The sequence below is a fragment of the Centruroides vittatus genome, unplaced genomic scaffold, assembly GCF_030686945.1.
Source record: "Centruroides vittatus isolate TY-2023 unplaced genomic scaffold, ASM3068694v2 contig_299, whole genome shotgun sequence".
NCBI classification, from domain to species: Eukaryota; Metazoa; Arthropoda; class Arachnida; order Scorpiones; family Buthidae; genus Centruroides; species Centruroides vittatus.
Window position 1 is genome coordinate 2,631,599 of NW_027121909.1, and position 13,348 is coordinate 2,644,946.

The 13,348-nt window shown below is 32.5% G+C and overlaps 1 protein-coding gene across 1 annotated transcript; it reads left to right on the plus strand.

Moving 5' to 3' along the window:
• The first annotated feature begins 1,691 nt into the window (after window positions 1-1,691).
• LOC136972653 (uncharacterized) lies at window positions 1,692-13,146 on the plus strand. Its single transcript, XM_067267253.1, has 2 exons — window positions 1,692-2,894; window positions 13,027-13,146. Exons 1-2 carry the CDS (start codon window positions 1,692-1,694, stop codon window positions 13,144-13,146), a joined length of 1,323 nt encoding a protein of 440 aa, XP_067123354.1.
• Window positions 13,147-13,348: the final 202 nt, after the last annotated feature.

Consider the following 13,348-nt stretch of genomic DNA (forward strand, 5'->3'; position numbering starts at 1 on the left):
CTAACGCCATGTCATGTGACGTGATAGAATAATAAACGTAAAAATGCAAAAAATAAACTTAGATGATGTTTACCGAAGATTCTTCAAGTCATATAAAAAAAGCACATGCCAACAAGAAACTGATAACGTTCGAAAAGATGGAAATCTTGTATGGACCGTAGCAAGAGCTTGATATGGCACTGATACGAAAGGGTTCACTACTTTTATACAACAACGTATAAACAATTACGACACTCAAGATAAAAATAGAATAGTTGGCTTATTGTATAGTAAGTACCTTACTAAAATACGACCATAAGCCAACTATTCTATTTTTATGTAAAGTAGTGAACCCCCTTTCGTATCAGTGCCGTATCGAGCGTTATATATTAATTTGCTTTTTATACTTTTTTATACATAAAATAATAATTATATATATATTATATAAAAGCTCATAAAAAACATACAAAGCTCCAGCTCAAGATGAGGCCGCTGATAAAGTTACAAGTTTAAAAAATAAATTGAACATTCAGCTTTTAGCTCGAGATGCCAATCTAGGAGGAGACATGTCACTAAATAAAATTAAAAATACCAAAAATGAACTAGGTATAGCCAAACAGAATTTGATAAAATACAAAAAAATGCCAATTACCAGCAAAAATTCAGACCTGCTCGAAAAAACAAGCTGAAATCGATATGTGAATCTAATGTGGCTGCAGCTTCAATTTTGAAATTAATAAAGAAAAAAAAAATGCTGGGAGACCGCGCATCGAAGAAGAGCAGCCGGTTTTGTTACAAACTATTACGGAAATAGCTTCTTTCGGAGGTGCAACGCACGATCGTCGCCACACAAATGAAATAAGAGCATGTAAAAGTCTCAACGAGTTGCATACAAAGCGTTTGGAAGAAGGTTTAAATTTATCTAGAAGCGCTACATATTTGCGACGTTTTCCGCGAAATTCTAATACCATTGAAGGAAAAAGACATGTAACAACCGCTCCCGTGAAATTATGCCAAGCTCATAATGATAGCCATAAATGTCATCTCGATAGTCGGTTTTGTACAGCCTTGATATATGCTTTAGAAACGCCTGCTCTTGGACCGAAACAAGTTGCATTTATTTCACAAGATGATAAGGCACGGGTGCCTATTGGTCTAAAAGCGGCGCAGAAACAATCACCTGTACACCACCGCCCTGTCGACGTATGCCACGGACCCCGATGTAAAAGCGGACTTCGATAACGCCACCCTCATTAAGAAGTCGTTCAAAACGGACCACATTAGGGCATTGGAGACCCTGGAGATTTACAGAGCTACCAAATCGGGGAAATGCATTAATTACAAAGACAGCAACGTTTTATCGTACGCGTGGCGATACATCTCGGAGGTCAATCCACGATGGTAGACATGGTTTTATTTCCTGCATTGATATTTTGCGACGTTACGTTAGTAGACTCAGGTCTATTATATCAATCTTATGTTTTGCATCGTCATCGCACGCTGGAGATGTTCGATTTTTTGAACTTCAAAAGAGTTCTATTCTCATGACATTCCATTAACGAACCTGAAGAAGATCTCGATGGAGATTCGAAAACGTTAGTTTTTTCTGTTAATTTTCGTCGTTTGTACCGGAAATTTAAAGGTTGAAGTTGCTGGATTAGACTTTATATGTACCGGTAGTCACGGGTGAAGTTTGTTTTCAATAGATAGCTATGCCGGCTAGAGCTTACAAGAAATTAACGTTGGCCTTAACCAAAGCAAGGGCTAAACTGAACTTTCTTCTGGAATGTAAGAATAATAACGTGTATCCCATGTCTATATTCAGGATACGTCTACCATTGGGATGTGAATCCTTAATACCGAAACTTAGATTGTTGTGTCTGAGAAAAGCTATTAGAGCATCTAGGAAGAACGTATACTCCTGCCTCAACAAGGTGATCGAAGCAGAAGACGACCTCTTTGAACATAACCGGGCGTTCCTACAACTTGAAAATCAAAAGGTAGCCGTCTTTCAAGAAATATTGGCAAGAAAATTGGCCCGTAAGTACAAGAAGAAATTGGAGTGGATAATGAGTAAACAAAAACCCAACAGGAGAAAGGCACCCCCCACACCACTTGTCTGCTGGGACGGCATTGTTCCTCCAGCTTGCCTAATCGAAGCTATGGCGCACGGCCCGATGTATACTCCGGGCTCGTCGAGACCAATGCTGGAAACAGTTATGCCGGATATTGAAAGAATGGTGCGCGGATTGGATGAGGTCTACAAGGAGCATTACAGATGGAGGGCGGCCATGAAAATAAACCATAGCAGGCGTAATGAAAAAGTGAACTTATGGTGGCAAATAAGAAGAACCAAGAAATGGCTTGCAGAAGAACGTATTATTCTACTAAGGGCGGATAAGAACAGGGCATTGGTTCTACTCAAGGAAGAGACCTACAAGACAATGATGATGCAATACATCGCGGATACTGAATGTGAGCAGGTGACTGATAATTATGTGAACAAGCTACAGGCTCGGGTGGTACGGTTCACGAGCACACCCCTTGCAAAAGCGCAAGGTTTGGACAGGGCGGTGGTCGCGTCACCAGATACGCCCAGGCTCTTTGCTTTTGCGAAAACGCACAAGCCTACGCCGGCCCTCAGACCAATACTGGATAAAGCTAGAGCCCCGACTAGAATTCTAGAGAACAAATTACACCGCATATTGGCTGGACATCTAGAACAGTATGCTTTAACGGTGAAGAACTCCAGAGAGCTGGTCGACGCGTTGAAACATACACAGCTAACAGAGAGCGCTCACCTCACGGTGCTTGATTTTCAGGCTCTGTATCCATCCATCAAACTCCAGCCTTGCTTTTGCGCCCTCAGGGACGTCTTGCTGGCCAAATATAGTCTTCCGGCACACCGCAAGCATGTACTGGAACTCACACACCTAATGTGCTACAATTCGCTGTTTAGGTTCGGCAATACCACATATCTACAAAAAAGGGGGGTACCCATGGGGAGCCCAATTTCGGGCGACCTATGTGAGTTGGTTATACGGCAATTAGAGAGGGATGTCGTTCCCATGTTTACACCTGACATTATTTTGTACCGTAGGTACGTGGATGACGTGATTATCATATGGAAGGGCGAGCCGAAGGTCGATGATTTTTTGCACATCGTAAATAACAACCCGTTTGGTCTAACGCTCAAGCTTGATCAAATATCGGACACCAGAGTGCATTTTTTAGACGTCTCCATTCAGCTCGATATAAACAATATTGAGACGCGGGTGTACTACAAACCCGGCTACCTACCTATGTACATACCCGCTGGGTCGGAGGATCCGTACCCTTATAAAATTGCGGCGTTCAGGGCGTTAGTAAATAGGGCATTCACCCATAATACTAAAAGGGAAGACACGATCGCAGAGCTAAAACACATTGAAGACATTGCCACTAGCCATGGATACAAAAGTAGCCTTATCCGCAATTTAGCTCGTAAGTGTTGTAATATAAACACAGCGCATCACACCTCCGCAGGGCGAAGTGATCCTAACTCGAGCCCCGACCAGCACACGGTTGTACTATACAACAAAGACCTCCATTCCTTGTACAGGGAAATAGCGCTAAGGAAGGGCACCAAGTTAGCGTACACGAGAACGCCATCTATCTATTCGCTTCTCAGAAACGCCAAGGACAAACCGAGCATTTTAAGGGCACCGGGCGTTTATAGTATCCCGTTAAGAGACCACAGATTCCAAAGAGACCTAGTATATATTGGTTCTACCAAGAGATCCCTCCAAAAAAGGGTTTCTGAACATAAGAATGACGTTGCCAAAAAAAGGCACACCACCGCCCTGTCGACGTATGCCACGGACCCCGATGTAAAAGCGGACTTCGATAACGCCACCCTCATTAAGAAGTCGTTCAAAACGGACCACATTAGGGCATTGGAGACCCTGGAGATTTACAGAGCTACCAAATCGGGGAAATGCATTAATTACAAAGACAGCAACGTTTTATCGTACGCGTGGCGATACATCTCGGAGGTCAATCCACGATGGTAGACATGGTTTTATTTCCTGCATTGATATTTTGCGACGTTACGTTAGTAGACTCAGGTCTATTATATCAATCTTATGTTTTGCATCGTCATCGCACGCTGGAGATGTTCGATTTTTTGAACTTCAAAAGAGTTCTATTCTCATGACATTCCATTAACGAACCTGAGGAAGATCTCGATGGAGATTCGAAAACGTTAGTTTTTTCTGTTAATTTTCGTCGTTTGTACCGGAAATTTAAAGGTTGAAGTTGCTGGATTAGACTGTATATGCATTGTCACGAAAATGTATAAGCAAAACCTCTCTTCAAAAGGGGCAAAACATTTCTAATTTGAAGGTGGAGAGCATATATTTTAAATTAAATAAATTAAAAAATATGATTAAAGATTGCAGCCCTATTTTAGTTGTGGAATACGAGCAATTATTTATTGTAATGATGTCACAATAAATAACTGCTCGTATTCCTCAACTAAAACAGTTTCATTTTAATATAATTATGAATAATACATTCAAATTAAATATAAATATTCAACTTTTAATATATCTGAAGCAACACTATATTAGAGCATAATATTCCATAATAATTTATGCATGGAAGAAAAATGAAATTTTGTCATAGTTTATTATGAATATTTGTTTCATTTTTTTTTTCTTTGAAGAAAATTTCGTTCTATAGTAAAATAAAATAATTTGAGTGCCATTTGTCATTCTTAGCATGTAATGAGTATAAATTTATACAAATTCGATATAATACAAAATTGAAAACATAAGTACTTTTTAAGAGATGTTTTAATGATAAGTTAGAGTTGAGAACGGCAAAATAATTAAAGACAGACCATGCAATTGCTTCATAAGTTATGATAAGACCATTAGGCTATAATAAACTCAAGTATATTATATGAATTTGAAATAATGTTGCATTTATAAATATTTGGGTAAGCTTGTTAACAAAAACATATTTTATTCAAAATATTTGATATTTTATTCAAAATATTTGATATTTATTTCAATTTGCAAGAGAAATTATTACAATTAGACAAATGAATATTTTAATTTTTAAAAATTTTTGGCTTTCCTCCCCGTAGGAATTAAATTAAAGAGAGTTTTTGCTCCAGGCCCAAAATTGGGGCGACCGGGTGATGTGGGAAAGGCCCGATATATCTGAGAATATAATAATTACATATTGCAATATATATTTGTAATAATCTTTTTTATTCACTTTTAACGTAAATTCATTATTGAAAAATTAGTAAAAATTATAAAAAGTATCGTCTTATTCTGGGAATGTATAAGACAACTTATGTATTTTACTATATAATCTTCTATAAACATTACAATTTTCTATAAACCATATTCACAAAACAATAGTTTCCCGTAAAATAATTTTTCGCATATAAAGTGTTAATCAACCGAAAACACTAATTAAGTTTATTTTATATATATTTATATACTTTAATTTATTAATCAAATAATTTATTTTTAATTTATTAAAATTAACCTACGAAGAAAATATTCTAATTAAGGTTTAAGTATAAATTAATTTAATTTATTTTATTAATTATACTGAAAAGTAACGAGTAAACCTTTAGAAATTTTAAAGTAGATAATTACAAATTTATTTCTCTCCATTATGTTATTCCGTGAATGCGATTAAAATAAAATAAATTCATGATTATTACTTTCCCGGCTCTGTGTTATATAACACAGGGAAAGTATAGCGATCGGTAAAAAATGACCCCTCCTCTAAGATTTTTACATTTTTGGACTTAGGACACCTTGAACCATTGAGAAATGCAAAAAATTCGGGTTTTTCTGTATGTATGGATGTTAGTGTGTGTTTGTATATGTTTGGGGGCACGATTTTGTTCACCCTGTTTAAAGTTTAATAACTTCTGTGCTTTTTGTCGAAAATTTCTGAAAGTTCGCAAGGAGGTTTTTTATGTTAAAGGGATTGATGCTGTTAAATTTTGGTGGTTAAAGATCGAAGGAGTGGGGAGATATAGGGAGTGGTGTCGTATCTCTAGTAAAGTCTGACTTAATGACGATTTTACTCGTTACTAGCATTTATAATTTGTTATAAAACCCATCCCTACCCTCAAAATTAAGTTTCTTTCATTTTATAATATTTAAAAATATAAAAAATTTTAAAATAAAATACTGTAACAGATGGCACCACTAAATGTTACCGGGAAAGTTAATAACTTTTTTATTTTATTTTGTGTTTCTCTCCCAGATAAGGGACACTTCCAGACAATGAGAGTTTTCTAAATAAGTAAGAATGATAGATTTGAATATAATCCAATTAATTGAAAAAGTTATACTTCCTGACAACGATAATTATTTTATATATGATTCAATTTTGTATTGAAATTTTGCACAAATTTATTTATACTAGTTTATAATATATTCTTATTACAAACATTTTAGAGATTTTATTTAAAATGTTAAAATTATATATATATATATATATATATATATACAGTCAAACCTGTTTTTATGCGCTCCTTTTATGTGCGATTTTTATTTGTGCGATTTTTTTAATGCGAATTTTTAATTTGTGCGGTATAGTTGGCGACTAGTCTCGTGCGATTCGTCATGTCTTACGTTGACTTATTATAGCTAAATAAACTTATTATAGCATAAATGCACTTATTATAGTAATATTATTGCATGAATATGCGAAAAATGAAATAATTTACTTTTTAAGTCAACAAAACACCACCTGGACAAAAATATGTAAAACAGACGATAGACCAGACGATGCAGTCAAGTGCTGACATCTGTTGTCAATAAATTCTATTTCGTACGGTTTTGAGTTATTTTCTATGTGAGACTTTTTTTATGCGGTCCCTGTTGACCGCATAAAAAAATTATTTTTTTAATTGTGTTGCGAAAACTATTATTTACAGCCATTCGTGAAGTTTCGTGAGATTTTTTTTAATGCGTTTTTTTTAATGCGGTCCCTATCCCCCGCATAAAAACAGGTTTGACTGTATATATAATTTTAATATATTTAATATAATACGTACAAATGTAATACAACGTACAAAGACTAATAATAATACCTATAATACGTATACATATATTTATAATTTTATTTTGGATATATTTTCTGACTTAGAGAAGTACAGTAAGATTAAAAATAACAGATGAACAGATATGCATATGTATATAATATTACATGTATATTTATGTCTTTCTATAGCGTACTTAAATTTGTGTTATTTGTAAATACGTAATTTTATATACATCTATACGTTAACCCTGTTATTTTTAATCTCAGTTCATTTCTTTATGTCAAAAAATATATCCAAAATAAAATTGTAAATATTATAAGTGAGTAAGTAAAGGTAGTAAAAAAAATTCTTTGCTGTCGCGAAGATGTTAAAAATGAAAAATTTTATCTGTATCGTTTAAGTAATATTGATTACTAACTCCAGAGAGTTATTTATTTTTAGTGCAAAATGATTTTATTCTTCCATAAGGAAGGAGAATTTTTTAGAAGCTCGAAGAAGGCGTATTAAAGCAATAAGAATTCAATTGTTGGATTAAAGAAACTTTAAATCGCTAACATTTTAAAATTGGATATGGAACTATAGAAACATTTTAAATTAGTTAATTTTTATATGTTTTAAAATTGAATATAATATCATTTCTTTACATATAAAGTTCTTTTTCTGACACGTAAAACTTCACTCAGAAATTTAGTGACTGAACTTTATTAAATCTAATATTAAGTCATGTTCTGTTTATAGACGATGAAAATAGAAGTTATAAACTTGATTCTCACTCTTCAATAAATTACGAAAGGTTTTATTTATTGGAAGATAATAAAAAATTAGCATTCAATTTTAAATAGTACTTTTAACTTTACTTTAGAAACAGTTAATTTTAATATAATGTAATTATATACAATTATATATACATCAATAAAATTATGAATTGTTTCTATAAAGACTAAATTTTTACCCAATGAAAAAAATTAAAATACAAAAAAACAAAAATACGCTTGGAGTAATGTTCAAAATAACCAAGTCAGGTTGGCAAAACACAACGTTTATATTGACGATACAAACATACAAAATAACGTTTACAACTAGGTATCCACAATACACTAATCTAAGGGTACGTTCGTTAAGTCGAACGAGTTAAACGCGTTAGTAACGAATCGTTCGAATAGTAATAGTCTCGCTCAGTGCGCATGCTCCGCGGTGATGACGTATCGAACGAAACCCTAATGAAGCTCACGAAGGAAAGAGTTACTTTACTTCGTTAAGAAAATGGCGCCCGACGATATCGATGTTTCTAGATCTACTTGAGTGTTTAAATTGTGAATTAAAAGGTGAAATGATTGAAATAACTGTCCATCCGAAGCAACCTAAGAAAAATATTTTGAATAAGGCTGCAATATCAACATTCATATCTTCGATTTTAGAAACAGCCATTTAGTTATAACGAATCGTTCGAAAAGTCTAACGAAACAAGAATAACGATGACGTCATTCTCGTTTAACTCGTTTGACTTAACCAACTTACCCTAAGTTACGACCGACTATGTTCCGTATAAGTTCGTTGGAAGGACACCTTACGACTTCCGCTAACAGACTTAGTACTCGCAACACCCCTGAGTCAGGAAAAAGTTCGTAATAGTCCAACGGGAGTCCACTTACACCAGATTTCAGCCAGGTCCCAAAGAGAGAGATCCTTTTCCCGCCGAAAACTGCTTCTTATATTGTAGCCGACGTTCAAATTCTCCGCCAATCAGCTTCGATGTCTTCGTAAAGTCCGGCCAACGGCCATTCTCCGACAGCCAATCGTCGATTCAAACCACAACGGCTTTCCCAACGGATCTTCTCTAACGGTTCTTCCGTAACGGCTATGATTTTGAATTACGAAAGTTTCCGTTATCTTACAAACAGAGCGGGAATCGCTCGCCTGGGCGATTCCATCCACTACACTTGGCATTAGTGTATCTTTCGTATATAATACATTATTTATATATGAGTTTCACTACACATAGTTTTTTCCTAACTGAAATTGTATGAGATGATAGAATGATCAATACAATGACTTCAAAAGATAAAAGTTTTTTCTCAACCTGGGGGTCGCGACCCCCAAAGGAGTCGCGGTGATATTAAAGGGGGTCGCGAAACAATAATGAAATCATTTTATGAGAAAAAATAATTTATTATAAACTTATAAACATTTTACTTACAATAAATACACACGTAAAGAAAAGAAATTAATGTGATGGTTGCATTTGTTTACATTTATAATTACAGTCAAAATTCAATTAGTAATAATAAGGCTTACTCTTATTATTCCTTTTGGTGGGGAGTCGCGAAATATTAATGTTATTTATATTTACTATTTGGGGGTCGCGGAGCTAAAAAAGTTGAGAATCGCTGTGCTAGAGTAATACATGAAGAAAACGATAAGATGAAAATGGGATAATATAATAAATCCTCATAATCTAACCATCACAAAATAAGACGAGATAATAAATCCTTATTCCTTGTTTAATAGATTAGCGATGTCATCTCGAGTTATATATCATCGAAGCGTATAGCAAATAAAAAAATAAAATAGAAGTTGCAAGAATTTGAGTTAAAAAAATCCAGCAACGAGTTGCGTAACTTTCCCGGCAGAAACGTTAAAATTGGATGTGGTGCCATCTGTTACGAGATTTTATTTAAAAAGTTTTTTTTTGTTGTTATAAAATGGCAAAAAGTTTAATTTTGAGGGTAGAGATGAGTTTTATAAAACATTGTAGCTGGTAATAGCGAGTAAAATCTTCATTAATTAAATTCATCCCCACTTGAGATTCGATACATGATTACCGTCTATTTCCGCACTCCCTTGATCTTTAATTCGTAAGCACCGAAAATTCATAGCCTCAGTGACTCTAATATGCACACTACTATACAAAATTTCAGAAATTTTCAACAAAAGGCACAGGAGTTATTAAGTTTCAAATTGAATGTACAAAATCGAACCCCCACACACTAACATCCATACAAACAGAAAACGTTTTAAACTTTTTTGCATTTTTCGATGTTTCAAGATTTCTAAGTCCGAAAATATAAAAATCATTGGAGGGAGTAATTTTTTCACTCATCGCTATACTTTTCCTCTATTATATATAATAGCCGGAAAAGTAAATATAATCGATAAAATTCATAGTATTTCGCGCGAAAATGATTGTCGACAATACGTTTATTTTCTAAAAATCATTACAATTCAATGGCCGATTATTTTATCGAGACCTAAGCTAAGAGATAAGTTTTCTCTTTAAATAATGTTGATTTGAAAGGTATAAATCACTGTTTATTTGTCCTGGCAATTTTTATCAAATTTATCAAGTATAAATAAATCACTATTTGAAAATTATCATCGTTTGCTTTTTGTTTCTTACATGAATTCTCGTTAATATATAATGTTGAATAATCAATTCGTATCAAATAATAAGTTAGAATGCATTTACAAGTTCGGACATTTATTTTCCATAATCGATATTATCATAAATATAAATCATTTTTTCTGATAAAAATAATTTTATGTTTTCTAAAATTGTTAAAGACAAATCTTTTCCAGTAATCCCAGACTTTCTCGCAAATTCTATGTAATCATACCTAAAGATTAGTGAAACTTTCTATCGTTGCTCAAGAGATGTCGTTAATACTACTGTATTTCTATTCCTTATGGATTTTCAAAGTAGCTTTTCTTCATTGCGATAAAATTTACGGATTTTGATTCATAAACGAAATCCTTCTTAATCCATATTGTCAACAATAATTTTGGTTTTGCTGATTATTTAATTCGTTATTGATCGATTTTGAATAAAATACAATTTATCACCTTCAACTACCAAATCCCCTTTAATACGAAGCAATAAAATTCCAATTAGCGTATTTTTAATGAAAAATTTACTTTATTAGTTTGTTTATTATACTTTAATTCTAATAGTTACATTTTAAAATATGCAAATAAATTCCGTATAGAATATAATATGGTTCAAATAATTTAATATGGATTCATATTAAAAGTCTCTTAAAAATTTCAAATTTAAATACAGTACCTATAAATGTTTTTCGTTAGTTATTTATTTTCAGGCATGTGAGATGAAGGCAAAAGGACTAAAGAAAAAAAAAACATGAAATAAAACCATAACAAAACTATGGTAGTATGTGTATTGAGAGAAAAAGTAGAATTAGACAAATCTTAGAGGAAGATCAGAAGTTATACCGATATTTGAATATGAAGAGAAAAAATATAGAAAAAGGAACAACTTAGTTTTGGATTTGTATATGCACTCTATTTTAATTAATAATTATATCTACATGAAAAATTTTTAATTTATTCATCTGGAAAAATATTTTAATATCTGACTGTAAGTTTGTAAAGTAAAATTGTAAATCTTTATTTCAACAATTATTAACGTTTTGATAATTATTAATATTAAATCTGTATAATGTATGAGTGAAGTAAACAAAATTAAAGGAAAAATTGAACGTAACCATAAATGTAATCGTATAAAAAATAATACTTATTTATCATTTCGGCATAGGCGTAGGTATGATAATTTCCTAAAATTTAGTAATTTTACTATAACTGTGGAGAAAGGGACTAGAATTTTTATCGGCATTTTAGCATCATTCAAAGATGCGTTTTCTGGTTTTCAGAAGTGAAGAATTATTGAGATCGGGATGAAAAATGTTTCAGTCATCCAAAAATGTATCGATAAATTAGTTCATTAATCATCTTTATACAATTGGAATGTGTATTTTCTCAAATATCATACTGTATATTAATAGGAACATCTCATATGTTTTAATCATCCAATGTAGAACACTTTTTAGCGCCCATGATTAAAAAATGTTTACATTTAAAAATGTAGAAACTAAAAGTTAACTTAATAAATTATAACTTCACTAAACAAACTTTACGAGGTTCGTTACATATATTAAAGCACGTTTCGTAATTACAACACTAAAAGATAACAGTTACGATTTCGAATTTCATATTTATTACTGTTTTATGATTCTAATTTATAACAATAAATAGGAAGTTATTTTACGAAACATTAAATTTTTACATTTTGTTGGTATTATTTCTCAATTTTCTTCTTCAATCAATCTTTAGTAATAAATAAAATAAGTAATATTGTAGATTTTTCCTTTCGTTAATATATGACTATTTTGTACAATATCTAATTGACTCCTGTCGAATAATATAAGAAATAAAGCGTAAATGCCCATATAAACTTTAAAATGATGTTAATTTTAATAATAATAAGGTTAGGAGAAATTATCAATGAATAAGTGATATGGATATCTAAATGACTGTTATTAAAAAAAAGTAAGCTGGGTAATTTTCTTTTCCTAAATAATTATTTTAAGATAAAGAAGATCAAATTAGTTAATATCTTTTACATCTTTAATTTCTTATAACTGACAAATACCTCTGTGTTCTTATGAATCTTTTACAAACATTTTAGCATTGAACTACTGTACATGCAGTAAGACCACGTTTAGCGTTTCCTCGATTAACGCTGATTCAATATAACGCTGTTTGCTCGAAGCCTAACAAAAGGTCAAAATTTACGTTGATTCCTATATAATACGATTATTCCCGAACACCAACCAATAATTTTAGGTAAAAATAACACAATTAAATGCCCTAATAATAAAACACGAAGTAATAAAATACGTAAATACTATATAATAAAATGAAAATTGCCTTTATTGGTCGCACACCGTGGACTTCGGCATCTTAATATAAAACTGACAAACATTCTATTTTACACATATACGGTATTATATTTTAATAATTCAAAATTAGGGTGAATTGAAATTCACGATCACGATTAAAACAAAGGAATTATCACTTATACAAGATTTAAAGCGATTTATACTAAAGTTAGATACTTAATTTTCCTAACTTTATTTTTGTAATTTCTGTTTTTATTGTCATGTTTTCATTTCTTATTATTCATTTGAAAGATACAAGCAGCTCTTCGCTTGCCCTTCGTCATTTCCAGACGAACGACAACCCAGAACTCACCACGTGGAGGTGGCTGCTTCAGAGTTCCACCAAGAGTTGGAAAGAATCCAACTTTATAAGCGACTGACATCCCTTGTCTAGTTTCATTCGTTCTAACTCACACAATGAAAATACTTATAATTTCCTCTGAATACTTCAAATTCAACTATTCGAAACTAACGTATTATTACTATTTAAACTAATAAATGCAATATTAAAACAACTAGTAATAATGAAAGAAGGAAACCTACTAAGATCGTAATAAAACGCACGTTAGGGCCA

Bases quoted from the DNA above. Each gene is read 5' to 3' on its own strand.
- LOC136972653 (XM_067267253.1), top strand. From the start codon at position 1,692: ATGCCGGCTAGAGCTTACAAGAAATTAACGTTGGCCTTAACCAAAGCA. The intron at 2,895-13,026 runs GTACTGGAACTC...TTCATTTGAAAG, and splicing joins TTCCGGCACACCGCAAGCAT to ATACAAGCAGCTCTTCGCTT.